The sequence below is a fragment of the Myotis daubentonii genome, chromosome 8 (genome assembly GCF_963259705.1).
Source record: "Myotis daubentonii chromosome 8, mMyoDau2.1, whole genome shotgun sequence".
Classification (NCBI taxonomy): domain Eukaryota; kingdom Metazoa; phylum Chordata; class Mammalia; order Chiroptera; family Vespertilionidae; genus Myotis; species Myotis daubentonii.
Genome location: NC_081847.1, coordinates 55,175,203 through 55,194,145, shown reverse-complemented (window position 1 = coordinate 55,194,145; position 18,943 = coordinate 55,175,203). Strand labels below are relative to the sequence as shown.

At 53.7% G+C, this 18,943-nt stretch overlaps 1 protein-coding gene across 7 annotated transcripts in view; it reads right to left on the bottom strand.

Annotated features, from left to right (window-relative positions):
- The window catches only part of CTDP1 (CTD phosphatase subunit 1), a 40,298-nt gene that overhangs the window by 10,734 nt on the left and 10,621 nt on the right, over positions 1-18,943 (bottom strand). For 4 of the 7 annotated variants that reach the window (XM_059706433.1, XM_059706432.1, XM_059706435.1 and 1 more), the window contains 7 exons: positions 18,378-18,468; positions 15,768-15,934; positions 14,373-15,335; positions 13,941-14,082; positions 13,035-13,238; positions 7,107-7,269; positions 678-865 (listed from right to left, as the gene is read on the bottom strand). In XM_059706433.1, the coding sequence (XP_059562416.1) occupies positions 678-865; positions 7,107-7,269; positions 13,035-13,238; positions 13,941-14,082; positions 14,373-15,335; positions 15,768-15,934; positions 18,378-18,468 (1,918 nt within the window). Of the gene's footprint in view, positions 1-677; positions 866-7,106; positions 7,270-13,034; positions 13,239-13,940; positions 14,083-14,372; positions 15,336-15,767; positions 15,935-18,377; positions 18,469-18,943 lie in introns of those variants that run through there. The other 3 variants (XM_059706434.1, XM_059706438.1, XM_059706436.1) reach the window with 3 other exon arrangements.

Here is an 18,943-nt window from a genome sequence, read left to right as displayed (position 1 = left end):
GGACTCAGCCGATAAAAGGCCCGCAGAATCAAATTCCGTTCTGGGTGAGCTGGTGGGACGGTGGGGGCGCCATGAAAAACAGGAAGTGTCACCACGTGTCATCCATGCCATGGGCCCAGGCCCGCTACCTGCATAGCAAGGTGCTCCTGCCAGGGCTCGGGGGAGGCTGCTGCGGTTGACACACGGGGCCCGGAGCCCCCTGGTGAGACCAAGACGGAGGGGCGGGCTGCCTGGATCACACGGTAAACGCAGCAGCATGTGGGAGAGACACGGCCCCTCCTGAAGGACAAACAGCTGCCTGAGCAACAACCGAAACCAGAGTCTGGATAAAAACCACATCTTCACGATGTGATCCTCAGAAATGTTCACGTGTAAAGAAGCTGTGTGTGTGTTGTTTCAGAAAGAGGAGAGTGACCCTGGCCCTCAGGACCACGCAGCACCTTCGGGTCCCCGGCCCCCGACTGCTACGGGTGACAACAATCCCGCCATCTGGTCTGTGAGCCCCGTGGAGACCTGCCTGCGGTTGTGGAGTGAGCATCATGTCTGAGCAGAAGGTGCCGCCACTCCCGGGGAAAGCGTGGGGGCCTGGGCCCTGTTCCTGCCGAGCCCTCCCCTAGGGCCACCCTCCTCCTCATCCAACCCTCACTCTCACCCACCCTCCCCGGGCCCACCCTCACCTGGGCCCCCGGGCCTCCGCTGCACTCCTCTCGCTGGGTGACTTCGACTGGAGTGTGTGCCCCCTCTGGGCTGCTGGGGCCTTGGGCTCCCTGGGCTGAGGTGCCCCATCCTGCTCCTCCTCCTGCTCCTCCGGCTTCTTCTTCTCGCTGTCGCTGTCATCACTGCCTTCTCCTAGGATGTCGTCCACCTGCCAAAGGGCCAGGAGTCAGCTTACAGATCAGCTCACTAAAGAGCCGCGCGGGTCCCTCCGGGGAATGCGTTACCAAGCAGACACACTTTCAGCACACCCTGCGGCCACGTGTTCCTCGTTACTTTACCCTCCCACGCTGGGTCCTGTGGTGAGCTTGGTCCAGTACCAGCTCTGAGGAACGTGGCGAGGCTCATGGGGGGGGGGGTGCTGCTGAGGGGGGTGTGTGTGGGGCACAGCCTGAGGGTCACTTTTGGGTGCATGACTCTGACAGGGATCTCACATCTAGCGCACTAACGGACTTTATGGTGAATGACCGGGTGTTCAGACTGCAGAGTCAGTGGAATCTGTGCCTGTTTTTTTCCAAGAGACCTCAGGTTGAACCGTTTATGGACTTGCTGCGTGAGGGTGATGAGAGCAAACAGTCTCCGGCTGGCAGGGCTGGCCCCTGAGTGACTCGCCGACACCAGCACAGGCAGCGGCGAGAAAAGGCCAGAGGCCGATGTCTGCAGCATTCACACCGCTCCACCAGCACTGCCAAGACCCCGCAAGTCATCACGCCAAAGGCCAGGGCAGGGGGCTCAGCGCACAGAGCAGGCAAGGGCAGAGCCAGGCACCCCCGAACTGCACTGTTGGCACCATTGGTGCCAGTAACCAAGGGGGCTGTTGGCTCACCTCCCAGCTCAGCTCTGCTCCCATGCACATGGACCTGGCTGCTTCCAGTCATGCAGGGGTGGGGAACCCTTTCCTGCCAAGGGCCATACGGATGTTTATAGCAGCATGCATGGGCCATACAAAATTATCAGCTTAAAAATTAGCTGCTATATTTGGTCAAACATTTAACTAACTCACCCCTGATGCCTTGGCAGGCCCAGACCAAGTGGTTTTGTGGGGCCTTATACGGCCTGAAGGCCAGACGCTCCCCACCCCTGCTGAGTAACAAAAAGCCACTGGGATAGGACTGACCTGCTGGACCATGGGAATGACCTGTGAGCGTCTCCCAGCCCTTTAACTGGGAAGACAGGAGTAACAAGCGCAGATTCTAGCCAGCGCTCTGCTTTCCGGTGAGGACTGGGACACTGCCATGGGCTCAACAAGTCTGCACCGGGACCCGTTTTCTCTGTCCTAAGTTAACCCTCGACAGAAAAGTGTGTGCCCTCTGCACTGAGCCTGCCTCGCCGCGATTCCAATGGAGCCCTGAGCAGGGAAGATCCCTGGTGGCCCCTCCTCACACAGGGTCGTGTGCGCTCCCTCCCTCCCACCCCACACCTGATCTGAAGAGGTCAGGAGGCATTCTGAGGGGCCCAGGAGCTTCTCTGAATGACGTAGGACAATGGGCTACAGGGCTTGCAGGGACACCAAGTAAAGCACCCCGGAGGGGTCAGGAAGCTAAAAAATCTGATTAAAGAGAGTTCCCAACACAGAGCAGCCTCCACCACGAACCAGCTCGCATCAACGTCAACACCTTCCGGCTCTCATCTCCCGCTTCTGACAGACAGACTGCAGACCCAGAAACAATAGCAGAGCCCCCAGACCCACCGACGTTGCTACACACAGTGGAGGCTTTGCTCGCAGGTTCTTAAGCATCACCCACGGTGCCGCTTGCGGACTCACCGGAGACGTCACTGACACTTACCCTCCTGGTATATTTAATGGGTATATTTACCCTGTTTTGATAAGCAAACCTCTTATGAGAATTCTGTATCCTGAGAAGAGCCATCATTTGGGCAAAGGATCATGAATGCATTATGAACAATCCCAAACTATGACGCAACTGGAACGAGGCCATGAGTGTGTGGCATCCCAACGTCCGTCCCCAAAGCTGCTGGGGAAACCCGCTCATCTCCGCAATCTAAGGCCAGTGGAAGATGTGCTATTTTATTCAGAGTTAAGACAGCCCGGCATTGTGGCAGCGCCGGGAAGCAGCTCTTCGAGGAGTTCCCAGGAACGCCAGCCCCGCATCCAGCAGGGCTGTGTGGTGTGACACTGTCAGGCTGAAATCACCCCCCGGGGTCCCCAGGACCTCGAGAAGGGCCAGAACCAACAACACCGATGAAGCTGCACACAGACAGACTCTCGCCCATGCTGGCCGCTTGGGGCCGTGTGGCCACCTCAAGACACTTCAATTGGCTCATCCCAAACTTCCCTTTAACTCACCAGATAGCAAATCTATGTATCACTTTCTCTAAGGACACGTATTAACACATGCAGACAGGACCAGAGGCACGAGTCACGGTGCTCACAGAAAGAAACAAGTTCAGCAAGTGCCCATCCTATAAAATACAGGCCCTGGTCTCAGGACGGCAGAAGGTCCTCTGCTGAGCGGGAAGGGCTGCCTCTGCACAGCTTGGGGCTGGGCACCTCCCACTGCCGAGCCCCACAAACACCGATGACACTAAAAAGCTCTTTTTCTGAGTAAAGCACTATACACAATTCCTGGTTATACACACAGTATAACCACTTGGCACCAAAATGACTAATAGAAAATCATACTTCACATGCATTTACTTTATAACTTTTAAACAAAAGCAAGTAGAGATTCTGTCTCAGACCTGGGTTTGCAAGGACGCGGCTCTAAAATGCTGGTGTGCTGCCAGGTGCACTATGAGGACAAGTGTCTAAAACAGCTCTGGCGTCAGAAGGAAGTGAGCACGGAAATAATGGGACCGGGCTGCTGGGGCTGGAAGAGGCATCTGAGCTCCGCACCGGGGCTCTGGAGACACCAGATGTGCTGTTGAGTTCACAGCAGGAGAGTACACTGCAATCTCAACAAGATCCCAGCCTAAGAGCCCCCTCTGGTGGACTAACAGTACAACAAGCTGAATCATGGCATAGGTGAGCACTTCAGGACAATGCACAGGTATGAGCACAGGTGAGCACAGGGACCTCTGGACAATGCACAGGCGAGCACAGGAACCTCAGAGCAATGCACAGGTGAGCACGGGGACCTCAGAGCAATGCACAGGTGAGCACGGGGACCTCTGGACATGGCACAGGTGAGCACGGGGACCTCAGAGCAATGCACAGGTGAGCACGGGGACCTCAGAGCAATGCACAGGTGAGCACGGGGACCTCAGAGCAATGCACAGGTGAGCTCGGGGACCTCTGGACAATGCACAGGTGAGCACGGGGACCTCAGAGCAATGCACAGGTGAGCACGGGGACCTCAGAGCAATGCACAGGTGAGCACGGGGACCTCAGGACATGGCACAGGTGAGCAAGCTCATGTTCAGTCACACTTCCCAGGATCATCCATTTACTGAAACGAATAGAGTGCCACCAGGTAACTATACAAAACCATGCCAGGTGACCTGGGTAGATGCCTAGAACTTAACTGTATTTGCCATGAATGTTTTGCAGAGTCAACATAAGGAATTCATGCAAAAGACATTGTGTCATTCAACTAACAGGTCACTGGCAGCTAAATCAGGATGGAAGGCGCCCGCAGTGGTGAAGCTGAAGCAGCAGGTTTCCTGAATCACCTCTAAGAACTGAATCTTATCTGAAAAAGGACCCTGGCAATAGGGGGGACGCAACGGCTCTGATCCCGGCTTCCACCTGTTCCAACCTGTCCTCCCCTAGTGACCGGTGCTGGGAAGCAGTGTCACTGCCTCTGGGTCAGGACGCGCCTCGCCGTCTGCGTGTAGAGTGGGTAGTTTGTGTTTATGCGTCTCACAGGACTGTTGTGACGCCTCTCCCATCTGAGGCTCCCAGTGTGTGATGCAGGAGGTGGCCGGCAGACCTCAGGCTGCACCTTTATGGCCAGCACTTGCCAATAAGACGCGACACCTACACTTGGGGGGAGAGGAGGGTTTCTCTGAAGCGCCCCGAGTGCTGGGTGTTCAGGAAAGGAGTGCAAACCCCCAGGAGGCTGACTCACGGTGACAAATAGCAGACACGCCCGCTGGATGGTGAGAGGGTCTTCTGACACCCTGGAGTCTCACGCGTGTCCCCTCCTAGGGAACAGACTCTGAAGGATGGGCCCCTCTGATGGGGCCACTGGCTGCCATCGATCCAGGGTGACCAGAGAGCCAAAAGCAGCTCTGCCCTCACTGCCCCTGCACAAGAGCCACCTGTCCCTTCAGTGGGTGCCAGCTGGGGCACGGCCATCATGTTTGACGAAATTTCAAGGAAGAGCAGACTTCCCTCTGCTCAGCTGCTAGGGCGGCTCCCTGGGGCCTTCCCTGTGGATGCAGCCTGGGGACAGCAGCCTAGAACAGCCTGCCACTCCCAGCACGCGCACGCCCCCACTTTTCCCAGCCCTCTCGCCATGCCGCGGGGGAGGATGAGGCCACGCCCCAGGCTCCCCAGGACCGAGGAGCCCCAGAAGAGGAGCGTCAGCTCCCACTCAGTCAGGAAGCGCGGACCACACCCCCACTTCCCAGGTCACCTGCCGCCCACAGCACTGGCGTGGTTTCTTGGTGGAGATGAAAGAGAACCCCCAGTCTCCTGACACACCCTCTATCCTCACTCCCGTGCTCTCTGGGAGAGTCCAGAATGTCTCTCGCCTTCAGTTCTTCCTGTTCCCAACAGCAATGTTTAAAGTTTTAAGGCTAATTTTTATTTCTGTAAGAAAGATTAGGTTTCAGAGAGAGTCCTATATAACACTTTTATTTGACATTAAAATTTCAATCCCTTTGATATGAAACAAACAAGAGTTAAAAATGTTGTCACTGCCTGACAAACTGGGCAGTGTGTCTGCACGTCACAGCAGTGGGGTCACCCGGGACTGACCAGGGGGGTGGCCAGGAGGAGAGCAGCGAGGGTTCCAGGTGTCCTCCTTCTAAGTGGACAACACGCCTGTGGAAGGGACATCTAGATCTGGGCTTAGAGAAGTAGAGTTAAGGAAATTTTTTTTTTAATCCTCACCTAAGGACTTTTCCCCACTGATTTTCAGAGAGAGGGAAAGACAGAGAGAAATATCGATGTGAGAAAAACACATCGATTGGTTGCCTCCTGCAACCCTGACCAGGGCCTGGCCAGGGAGGAGCCTGCAACCAAAATACGTGCCCCTGATCGGAATCGAACCCGGTACCCTTTGGTCTACAGGCTGATGCTCTACCCACTGAGCCAAACCGGCTAGGGTGAGGAAATTCTTTTAAAGAAAACATCTTCATGAAACAGCTTGTGTATAGACTCAATGTTCTCAGAGGAATTGGGCCTGTACAAAAGGGGTTTAATGGTCACAAAAAAACTATCTCTGAGGATGATAATCGGAGGCTCTGGTGAGGTTCTATACCAGTGGTTCTCAACCTTCTGGCCCTTTAAATACAGTTCCTCATGTTGTGACCCAACCATAAAATTATTTTCGTTGCTACTTCATAACTGTAAGGTTGCTACTGTTATGAATCGTAATGTAAATATCTGATATGCAGGATGGTCTTAGGCGACCCCTGTGAAAGGGTCGTTCGACCGCCAAAGGGGTCGCGACCCACAGGTTGAGAACCGCTGTTCTATACAGAATAAACCATTTACATTTTCCTGCTGTTGCTGAAAATAAACTGAAACTCTGTATTCCTCCTCAGCACTCTGACCAGCACTCCCAGTGAAACCAAGTGATCTGTCGGCATGGCACCATGGTGCCAGGCGGTGAGCACTGAGGCCAAGGATCTGTCTCAGCGTCTGTCCCACCCAGGGGCGCGCTGGGAGTCAATTGCTGCTCTGTTTACTGGAGATGTGTGACATGGTTCTCTACATCAGCCCTTCAGACAAGCCAGCCCAAGGAAGATGCTGTGCTAACAATGTACAAACGGAGACCCCGATGGGCAGGACCCTTCCCCCAGGGGGCCTGGCCCATGACAGGGTGTGGGGCATAAGGGACAGGGGAGGACCCCGGGCCATGTGGGACCAAGGACAGGCTGACGTGAGAGCTGTGGTTTTTAGAGTTGAACCAGGAGACAGACAATACTGAGTTACATGGCTGTTAGGCACGAAACATCCCTGGCCTTCACCTGCTTGATGCCAGGAGCACCCCCTTATCAATGACAAGCCCAGACGCTGTCAGGTTCCCTGGGTGAGGGAGGGTTTGGGAGGGCCCACTGACGGAATCACAAACCGATGGAATCACAAACCCGAGTTAGTGTACTTATTGCCGAATGTTGCCGACACACTGATACATCGCTCAATACCGTTGCCCATTTTGTTTCCTAGAAACAAAGTGCTAGTCCCAACCCACAGGTAGGACGCTGGGCCCCAGTGGAGCCGGCTGAGGGCACAGGCCTTGGCACGCCGAGGGTCTCACCTCTTTGTCCATACTCTCTAAATCCTCCTTACACAGAGTGTACAGCGGCATGGTCTCTGACATGCTGGGCTGTCGCTTTCTTCTAGAAGGACCAGGCTGTTCTCCATCGGGATTATCTGGCAGCTCTTCACCAAACATCTGCTGCTGATGAGGCTGAACAGCTCTGAAATGAACATTTTAGGTCCCACATGAGGGAAGGCACTTTTCCAGCACTGAATCAGATTCCTGACTTGGGACAGGTAAGCACACATACACGCACGCACACACGCACGCACACAGAGACCATCCTAGTTATGGAACATGCTGCCTCATCTGCTCACTAGCTCGAGGCTGCTGGTTTCCTCCTGTGAAAGCCAACACCCACGGCCACCCCAGAGCATCCACTGGGCTTCACTGGTCTTAGAACAAAGGGCAAAGAGGAAGAGTGATGACGAAAAACTTCCTAGAGACCAGCAGGAGCTGTTATTTATCCTCAAAATAAGGTTGAGCAAGCTATAAGATTTAAAAAAACAAAACTAACTACTTCTATACTATCCAGGCTCTAAAAACAGGAAATGTGATGGTGAAGAAACAGATGCCACCTGTCCACAGAGAACAGGAAAAGGTACCGTGAATTCTATATCCGAAGTCGGGTTAAACTATTAAATATTAATACAATAAACCAACCAGCAAAGACCAAGAAGCTCCGCCCAAGAGCCGACACCACGCTCATGTCAGAGATGTCCCACTGCGTTACAACTGGTTCTGTCTAAAACGGTTGGTTTCTGAAGCTTCCCCCTACACACACTCGTCTCAATGGTCAGATCTCATGGACACTCTCACACCTGTCACGGCCGAGGGAATTTCAGGGGCTTGTGAAAGCTGCCTTTACTCTCCTCTGGGCACTGTTTCTGGAGTCAGCTGCTCTGTGGGGCCTGGAACCGGACACCACAGGTCCAATCACTGGGACACTGACGACACTGTAGTAAAACTCATTCTTTTGAAGAAAAATGGGGTATTAAGTCTAAACCACAAAATCAAAAAGCAGCAATTGTATTAGGCTAATCAAATACTATCTAAGGAAGGGAAGTCTTTTAAACCCGGAAACATAAAGGACAACCTAAAGAGTGCTGATCGTGGCTTTTTCAAGTCAGACTAAGCTGGCCCTTGAATAACACGGGTGTGACCTGTTCGGGTTCACCTATGCTCAGGCTTCCTTCAGTGAACACCTGCTGTTTCTGATCTGAGTTGGGAATCGTGGATGCAGAGGGGCCGGCTGTGTGCACTGATCTAGGCTATTCTATAGACGGGACTTGAGCACCTCTGGACTTTGGTATCAGCCCTGGAACCGATCCCCTGTAGGTACCCAGGGACAATTATGTTCTGGGGAGTCAAAAGTTATATGTGGATTTTCAACTGTGCAGGTCGGCGCCCAATCCCCCCACGGTTCAAGGGTCAGCTGCATATTGCCGGCCTTGTCAGCGGCCCACCCACCAACACGAGTGCTTGGTATTTACTGCCCGATGGAGACACCAGGCCACACTTCAGTTCATACCCACTTACTGGCAGTTCCAAACACCCAGAGCTCCAACATGAATATGGAAAAGCAGCAAACGAATCTTTTTACTAAAAATAAAGATATAGCCTCCCTTCAGAAAAATGGTTCCAGAGTTTTAACAAAAACTCGAAAGGTTGAGAATAAGCACAGGGAAGAAAGGTTGAGAACAAGCCCCGCTGGTTCTGACTGGTCCCTGAATTCCAGTGTGTGACCAGGCATGACCCGCACCCCCCCAAACCCCCCAACCGCTTCAACCCTCGGACTCTGGATCACACACTAGACTAGACCTAAAACCTCTTAAGGTGAAAGGTAAGGGGAAACCTCAGGACCTGGGATGAGGCAGAGCTGTTAAGTTGACACCAAAAACATAACTCATGAAAGGAAAACTGACAAATAACCTCATCAAAGTACGCACTTGTGTTCTGCCAACGACTGTAAGACGGCGGGAACAGGGCCAGAGTGCAACAGTCTCTGCAGCCACAGAAGTGACGAAGGGCTTGTAACCAACTCTGAAACTTGGCGGCAGAAACAAGCAATCCAGTCAGAAACGGGCAAGAGAGCGAGCCGCTCTTGCCGAGGGCGCACGGAGGGCAGGCCCTCACAGGCTCCACACACCGACCTCGAGGAAATGCCAGTAAAACGAGGAACACGCCTCATGCTGGGCGACGCTGAGAAGGGAGAAGCAATGTCACTGCTGAGCACCCAACCCGGCAGCTACAGCCCGCAGTCACTCCGGAGAAACACGGGGCACACCCCGACGTCCACATGGGTGGTGGTCACCAGGAAGCAGGGCCCAGGAGGGAGGGCACAGTGACGGCACAGGAGTCTCAGAATCCCAGGGATGGCAACTGGATCTGTGGCAGCTGGGGTGGGTGGGGACATGCCTATGGCTACATGCACCCCCGGGAGGGCCTGGGGCAAGGGGCACCCGTGTATGCACTATGTCCCTGTCCCCATTCTAGCTGTGAGGTTGGGCTGCAGTTTGCAAAATGCTACCGTTGGTGTCAGCTGGATCTTTCTGTATTATTTCCTACAACGGCGTGGGATTCTGTAACTGTCTTAAAAGAAAACCTTGCCCTAGCTGGTTTGGCTCAGTGGATAGAGCGTTGGCCTGTGGACTGAAGAGTCCGGGTTCAATTCCGGTCAAGGGCACATGCCTGGGTTGTGGGCTTGATCCCCAGTGGGGGGCATGCAGGAGGCAGCCTATCAACGGTTCTCTCTCATCATTGATGTTTCTCTCTCCTTTTCTCTTCCCCTCTGAAATCAATAAACATATTTAAAAAAAGAGAGAAAACCTTTAATTTTAAAAAATCAAATGTTCACAATGAACCACACACAGTAATGATGGATAAATAAAAAGGAATTCAGAATTTCAGAGGATTTGCAATGCCGAGTCCTGGTGTCTCCACACCCCCAGACTAGGACCTCTCACCATCTCTAAGCTTCGCCCATCACATGGCAACTCTTATTGGCCCTGGCCTCAGCACAGGCGAGCTGTGCACTGTGTACTGTGCTGGCTGCGATGGAGGCTGGCTGTGTGGACCGCTCTCACCCCCATTCCCACACAGACCTCGTGGGTGAGAGGGAAGGTTCTCACACGCTGCCAGCAGCCAGGAGAGTGCTACCTACACTCACCCAGACCTGACTTCACCTTCCTGGATGGAGCAGCCTCCGAGCCCAGAACCAACAGACACTCAGTTCTCAGGGCCTCCAGGGAAATGAGGTCCAGGTGCCTTAGGGTTCTGGGCACAGAAGAGGTGCATCACCATTCTTGGGCTCCCTCTCCCACAGCCCTCAACACACAGGAACCACAGGGGTACCTGAACACTAGGACCAGTAGGAGCCGAGAGCTGGCGAGTGCCCAGAGAGGGGGGTGGCATGGGCTCTTGAGGTCCACAGCCCTCCGTTTCCGGACGTGGCCGTCTGCACACCTTGCATCTGAGGTGCTATCCAGACAGGGATGAGCTCTAGGTGCCGGGCAGCCAGGCATGGACAGGCCCAGATACTTACCCGCCAGGACTCCATTCTCTCTCCTTATCTAGACCACCCCCCAAGGTGCCATGGCATCCCCACTGGGTCCAGGGGATGCCCACATGGGACCACCACTCAGCCACTCTTGGGCTCAGCCACCATGGCCACTGGGCTCTAGCTGTCTCACCACAACAGCAGCCAAGTCCACACAGAGGGTCACCCTTCCCTCTTCTTGTGAGAGGGGGGAGAAATCAGCGCATCAGTGACTTCCTGAAGGAACGCTGTCCTTGACCTGGCCCCACCCCGTCTGCTGCTCAGGAAGCCTCTGCTGGTACAGCCCTTTCTCAACCATCTCCCTGCCCGTGATCGAGGCTGGGAGGGGCAGAAACACATAGCTGAGGTGTGCCCAGCACTCCGCCTGGGTCTCCTCTTGAATGGGGAGCCTCAGAAAGGAGGGCAGCCTCGCCACGTAAGAATGATTCAGCAACAGAAACACACACACACCACACTCTATGTGGTAGCGGATAAACACAGGCCCATCCCGAACACCTGAAAGTCTATGCACATCAGAACCGAAGCAAGAAACCACGCCCCTCTGAACCTCTCAGGGACAGTAAATTACAGAGCTGGAACCACACTTAGTTTTTTGCAGGATGACCTGAACGAGAGTTACTGTGAAATACCGAAGAAGCCTTTCTGCCTCGGGAACACATCCTCCACGAACGCGGAGGTGAAGTCCATCACCGCTTTAGCGGAACCTTTAATTGAGCAGCAACCGTCTACCTGCTGCTCTGGCGACAGAGAGGATGCCAAACATTTGCTCACCTGGGTGCTAAGGAAAGGCTATCCTTTAAAAAATATATACCTGAAATAATATTGGTCACCACAGAATTTCTAAAGAGAGGGTGGAATACAGACAAAATCCATCGTGAGAAATATTCCAAGGAAGGTCTGAGAGTGAACACTACACATTATAGACGTTTGAGCCCTAAGGGCTGACGACAAAGGAGAACACCCAGCCCTCCATGTGTCCACAAAGGGTGAGGGATGCAGTCCAGCCGGGAAGAACCAGTCCTCCTTCATTTCAACGGCAGCAATTACAGGAAGCTTTTCTAACTCAATGAACACAAAAAGGCAAAAATTCACAAAAACCCAGGAGGAAAAAAAGGGTAAGTTAAGGCTACAAAGGGCAGCTCGCTTAAGTGAGTCGAGATGAGAGAAGGCAACAGCCTGGTGACATGGCAGATGTGACCTGACACCTGCACCTGCTGGTGGGACCGCAAGTCCCAGCAAACGTGGCCAATCACTGACACCACTTATTAAAGGGACGCAGGACCTTTCCTGGATATTACCATGACTGGTGGTCACAGGAATGCAAGCAGCAGCACAGAGGTCAAATGTAACTCCTTAACTGGTGGGATTTAACAGTGACGATGCTTTTAGTTACAAACAACCAATCATCACACAAAGCCCAACCCAGGGCGCCTGTCCACTCACACCTGGGGCCCCTCACCTGGCCTTTAGGGGGGGCTCTATGTCCACTCTGAGTGGCTCAGTCGGGCTCTGAAGTGTCACCATGTCCAGGGGAAGGCCAGAGGGAGGCATCAATGGCCACTCCCAGCATGGACAGCTGCTGGGGGAAGGGGGAGGGGCGCGGAGCTTTCCAGAAGGAGAGGGGACATGATGCAGGGCCACACGTCTACCATAATGCCACACCATTGGCAGCTCTTTAAAACACCAGCCTCAGACCCCTCATTTAAATCTCAGACACCGCCCCAAGATTGTTTACACAGTGGGGTGTATGGTCCTCAAACTCAGGATCCTGTCAGCACAGAGGAAATGGAGGGCGCACCTGAGACTCAGAGGGACGGTTCGCGCCGCAAGTGCCCTCCCGCCTAGGGAAGCGCCGGTGCAGGTCCACTTGGGTGTCTCTCCTGCATGTCCTGCTCACACCAGCGCCATCTCCAGCCCATCTGGGCTGTGTGGAAGTGGGCAGGCGGCCAGGGAGGCTGTGCTGCTGAGCTGGGGCGGCATAGCCCAGCACAGGCCCAAAGCTGCCCTTTTCCCTCACGACAACTGTCTGTCCTATGGAAGGGACAGACCGGGTGGGCCTGAGGCAGTCAGGGTCAGGCCCAGCACCCCCGGCGCATCGTCTGCTGGGATATGGCCAACAACGGCCCATGTGAGGTCAGCAAATGAAATGGAGGGCGGCACTGAGCCAGCGTGAGCGAGCCAGTGCACGTCAGCTGACACAAGACAAAAAAGTATGCAGAGAGGTCCAAAGTGGAAGTGGGGCAGGCTTTTCCACACCAGCAGTCAGAGCCCTCAGCAGGCAGCCAAGTCCAACTCAGAACTGGACGCACCAGCCCACCCAAGGGAAGCCCTGCCAGCAGGCGTGCTCCGCGGTGCGGCAGACATACCTGAAGGAGGAGTGTCCCGTGTGGATCTGCAGGGAGCCGGGGGGCCCGGGGCTGGCAGTGCCCTTCCGGATGAGCTTGCCCGTGCTGGCGTCGTAGATCCGGACGTCAGGGCCGGGCTGGGCCTTGGCGTGCACAGGTGTCGGATGGAACAAGGCAGCTGGCAGCGCACCCTGCCTGTCGGGAAAGGCTGCGGGACTGTCCTCCCTGCGGGTGAGAAGAGGCCATGAGACGGAGCCAGGCCTCACCGGGGGATGCAAGACGCCCTACACAGGCCCGTGAACTGGTCTCCCTCCATCTGACGCTCAGAGCCTGTGCGGATGCAGACGTGGACACCACTCATCTTAACTTCTAGGGCAGAGCCCTGGGCAGGACATCACACAGCACCGGGCAGAGGTGTGCCCACCATGGACCTCAGTGCAGGCTGCGTTTGTTGTTTCCCTCATGTCCGTCCCAGGATTTTCCCTCTAAATACAACATTCAAACTTTAAGAATAGGAAGCATTTTTCAAACCTTTATGGATAAAAAACACAACAAAAACCAGGCTCTCTTACATATTCCTTGCCACGGCTGAGCCTCTCCCAGTGACTCTACAGCAGTCGTGTGGCTCATATAACTTCTAGCAGTCGTGAAAGAAACACGCAAACTAGATTCACCACTGACAGCCCTACTGCACAGTCACAGGAAAAAACCTGTACTTCTTCCCTAGGCAGCAACGGTCACCTTTTCCAGATAACCTGCGCGTGATGGAGCCTGGAGGAGCCACAGTGGGGCAGGCAGGGCACAGGTGAGAGGGCTGAGGAAGCCACGCACTGAACACGGGGGATGCCGTGTGGGGCTGCGAGCAGCGAGGCTGGCGGCCAGGGGTGGGCTCTCGAGGGGACGGGACCGAGTCTGCTGGCAGCTCACCTCTGCACTTTGCCGTAGTCCTCGCTCAGCGGGAAGAGCTGCTCCTCCACCTTGTCCCACCGCTCTAGGCAGCTCCACAGCCAGTCGGGGTTCACCACGTGCAACTGTCCGCATGCCTGGGCCTGCCGCACCTTCTCTGTGCCTACAAGAGGGGAGCAATGGCCCAGATACTCAGGGACCCAGGACAAGCCCACATGCATACCTAGGCCCAAGATGGGCAGACACAGAACCAGTCCAAATAGGATTTAGCCATTATGCAATTGCCAGAAAGATGCTTCTGAAAATTCCACATGAAACAGGAGCCCTGCTAGTTTCAAAAAATGACTGCAGAGGCCGATGTAGATGCATTCTACTCCATGAACTCCCTCGGTTGTCCTTGCCCCAACCCCAGAGCAGGACCCAGGGAGGCCTAGCGGCTGGCTGGCCACTTACCTGCCTTTGCAGCAATCAGGTGGGTGGCCCTGTCAGGGGCGTCAGGGTCTAACACCAGCTGGGTGAGGATCTTGGCTCCGAGGGCCGTGGCATGGTAATGCTCCCGTGTCTTTTCCACCGGGAAGTTGGTGGGGTAGAGCCCACTGAAGATTATGGCCACGTCCGCCAGTACTCGGCTCTTGAGCTCAGGGACGATCTTCCGTATGTCGGGTGCCTCCTGGGTCTCACCGCGCAAGTAGCGGTCATACCTGGCGTAGTAGTCGGAGTGCACGCGGGCGAGGATCTCCTCCAGGTGGACCAGGTGGTCATCACCATCATCATCCTCCTCCTCCTCGTTCTCCTCCTCCTCCACGCTCTGGTCCAGGGACTCGCCCACTGTGATGCCTGACTGCTCACTGTTCTGGGACTCCGTCTCAGCCTCCTTCTTGTCAGCAGAGCCACCCGCCAGCCCACAGAAGCCGTCTCGCTCGCCCTCCTCCTGCAGGTCAGGCTGGACTCCAGGCACAGGCTCTCCACAGTGATTTGGCCGTGTGGGCCTCTCCCCGCCCGGGCCGGGGGCCCCGCCCCGCTGCATGGCTCTCCTGGTGTCCTGCGCAGCCTTAGGCTTCTTCTGGCTCTTCTTCTCCCCACTTTCGCCATCAGAGGTGGTGGAGGACTGACCCTCCGACTCACTGCTGCTCTCACTGTCACTGGATAAGTCAAAGTCCAGGTCACTGCCTGCTGTGCCCTGTGCGGGCTGCTTCTCCACTGAGGTCCGACCCTGCTGCTGAACACACACTGGGGGCCTCCTACCGTCCACCAAAGGGGCTCGGGCAGCAGGTGAGGCCCAGTCCCCGTTGAGTTCCCTCATGGGCTTCCCAAGGCCGTTACTCTGCTCGACTGCAGAAACCGGCCTTCCCTCCTCAGGGTCCTTAATGGACGGAGCTTGATCTGCGATGTCAGCACCTTTGGGAGGATAATTCACTGCAGGTGCACATAAAACGAGAGGTTACCATGATTTCCAAGAAATGGGAAAACGCAGGACGCATCCGCTATACCCTGCTTCAGACAGGCCATCGAGCTGCCCACTGCAAGGACCCTGCTGGGTCCCACTTTCTCCCAGCCCAGACCTCTCAGTCCTATTTTAGTGGCTGCAGCACTAATTGCATACCTCAAAACATTTTATTTAATCCTACTCAACTGGAAAAATGTTCAAATTGTACGATTAAGAAACAGAAACATAATATCATGCCTTTTAGAATAACATAAACACAATGGCCTCTGTAATACCGAAATACAAACAAGCAGCAACAAAGTGAGTCCTGAATTCAGAGCAGTCACAAGGCAGGTGAGAGGCGGAGGAGACAGTGAAGCAAATGCTGATACTTCTCTGAGGACTAGAAGGGAGCTGCCCACCTTTCTTTCTCGCCGGAGGCTCCCGGGACCCTGGGGGAGCATTGATGTCCCCTGTGCCCTGGAAGTAGACGTATTTCTTTACGGTGATCAGATTGGGGGCGAACTTCCAGACATCTTCTCGGTCATCGATAATGCAAACCATCGAGTCTCCACAAGGAAAGAGATTTCTGGAAGTAAAAATGTATCAGAACTACTAGCATGATTTACAAAAAGAATCACCAAACAAGAGTGACAACTATCTCACTTGGAACCACTAGACAGCAGACGAATGCAAAACAGATGCAAACTACACGAAGGACTTTTGTTTAGCTTGTGTTTAAACTGTTTCCAGAAAAGGTAACATTAAAACAGTCCCAGTTCCCTCCACTGTCTCTGCTACTTCTCAAGGCAGGAGTCAGCACTCTCTTTAGAAGACCAGAGAGGAAGGAGAAAGCTCCAGTCCTAACAAAGCCTCAGGACAAACCTAAGTCAGTGGCCATGTCCCAGTACAACTTCATTTACAAACACAGGTTATCTGCCTACAGGCCAGAGTCTGCTCCCACCTGTTCCCAGGTGAGGGCTTTCAGAGAGAGAGGTAGGAAGGCTCAGCCTTGTTCAAACTCAGCTGTTTGAAAAAGCTGTTCCCTGAAGTTCCCAAAAGGTGACTTGTATTCCCCAAAGCTACTAGTGTGTGTGGGTGAGCAGAAATATTAACAAGGGTCTAAAGGCCATCCCTGGGTGCAGGCATGCTCTGCTACCTCACGTGGTCTCCTTAAACTTCATTTCTGTCCACACCCCTGAGATTCAGAGAGCTGGCTCATAGCACTCAATACTCAGAATGATGACTGCTTCTTGCCTGTCTTCAAGATCAGGGGATAAACCCAGGAAAGATGCCTACCACTGTTCAGATTCTCTACTGCTAATCTATCTAATAAAAGAGTAACATGCAAATTGACCATCACTCCAACACACAAGATGGCCACCCCATGTGGTCAGAGCTGGCCGCCCCCATGTGGACACAAGATGGCCGGCAGGGGAGGGCAGTTGGGAGGGATCAGGCCTGAAAGGGAGGGCAGTGGGGGTGATTAAGCCTGCAGGGGAGGGCAGTTAGGGGCAATTGGGCCAACAGGGGAGCAGTTAGGCATTCATCAGGCTGGCAGGGGAGTGGTTAGGGGCAGTCAGGCTGGCAGTCAGGCAGGCAGGCAGGCAGAAGAGGGGTTGGGAGCCAGCAGTCCTGGATTGTGAGAGGGATGTCCGACTGCCCATTTAGGCCCGATCCCTCTGGGGTTGGACATCCCTCGAGGAGTCCCGGATTGGAGAGGGTGCAGTCTGGGCTGAGGGACACCACCTCCGTGCATGAATTTCATGCACTGGGCCTCTAGTAAATAATAAAGGCTACACTACCCAGGAAAAAATGTTTATGTGTCCAAAATTAATATTATTTTCTGAGTCCATTTTCCAGAAGAACATAAGGTAGCTAAAACACCTCAGTGGCAGATGCCTTCCAGCACATTTAATTCCAGATGGGGGACTGCCATGTCCACTGTGGAGCAGGCTCCCTAACAGTCACTGACACGCTTGCTCATTTTCTTTGTCCACATCACCCTGCTCACTCTGACTAAGGAGCAAACACACAAGGTCTGTTTCTGAAACAAGTGCTTTCAGACTTTTCCTAGTGCACATTGACTTGAATGGGTTGCAGTTATGTGGACACCCCAAACACGAAATGTTAGCCCTAACAGGTTTGGCTCAGTGGATAGAGCATCGGCCTTTGGACTGAAGGGTTCCAGGTTCGATTCCGGTCAAGGGCATGTACTTTGGTTACGGGCACATCCCCAATAGTGGATGTGTAGGAGGCAGCTGATCGATGTTTCTCTCTCATCGATGTTTCTAACTCTCTATCCCTCTCCCTTCCTCTCTGTAAAAACTCAATAAAATATATTTTAACCCCCCCCCCCCCCCCCCCCCCACGAAATGTTAGATGCAGGTGGCTAACACCAGCCAGGAGGCCACTGAGGCCACAGCTGGTACTGCCTTACTATCCAATCTCGTTAGTTCTACCTGACACTGGGTAGAAAGTGGGACAATGCTCATATAGAGAAGACATTTCTGAGAATATCGAAGAGCCCTGTGATTGGGTGGGATGGCCCAGTCACAGAGGCATAGACAGGACAAGATAGGAAGGGGGGTGGTGACGGGAGGGATGGGAATAGCAGAGGGGCAGATGGAAATGTGACCTAGGCTCTCCTAACACTCCCAGCGTTAACAGCAAGCCAGCTCTCGAGGAACGTGAACCTGAGATGCCAACACCGACGTGAAACACCTTCTTTAAACTTGTGACTTGACGGACAGCCCACTTTGTACTCGGGGAAGCTTTGGGTGCTTTCCACTGACACTGTCACCTGAATTTCCTGTGCCCCCCAGCCCTGCTCTCCACACCCCCATCCTCCCAGGCCCCTGCCACTGCCTGGACATTCAAGGAGAGGCAGGAAGTAGGGGTCTGGTTAGAAGACAGTAGCAGAGACAGTGGCAGAAATTTAAGAATAAACACAATTACTGCTCAATGCTCCCAATGCATCTTCACAATGGGCACCAACAGCAAGCCTTGTGATGAACAAAGCAGGTACGTACCTGAGGTTCCCTGTTTTAGAAAACGGGTCAATACACTCGTCCCTCGATAATATTCGGTGAGAAAAAAGCTTCTTCTCAGGGTCTAAAAAGCCTTTGAAAAGAAAGCAGGATAAAGGTCATGTGTGTCTAAGAAGCACGAACGCTTCACTGTGCGTACAGTGAAGATCTTACTGTTTCTTTAGAATCTGAGACACAGAGCATCACAGAAAATTCTATGAAGTAGTTACATTAACCTTCACATGTCCCAATCACATATCCCAATAGCCACAGCAGCCACATGCTAAAGGCAAATATGTTGAATTTTAGTTACAAGATGAATTACTTTAATATGTTGCCTACATGTCCATAATTAAAATTTCCTACAAGGGCATTAAATGTAAACAGGGGATGAGAAATTCATTTCTCCAGCAACAATAAAAGACCAAGACCAACCAGTAAAGAGAATTTCAAGGTGCTGAATCTAACCATTGCACGTCTAATACCGAGCTGTGACCATGTCATACTGCAGGTACTAGGTCTACCCGCAGTCAGTGGGGCCGGATCCCAGCCATCCCCAGGGAGGTAAA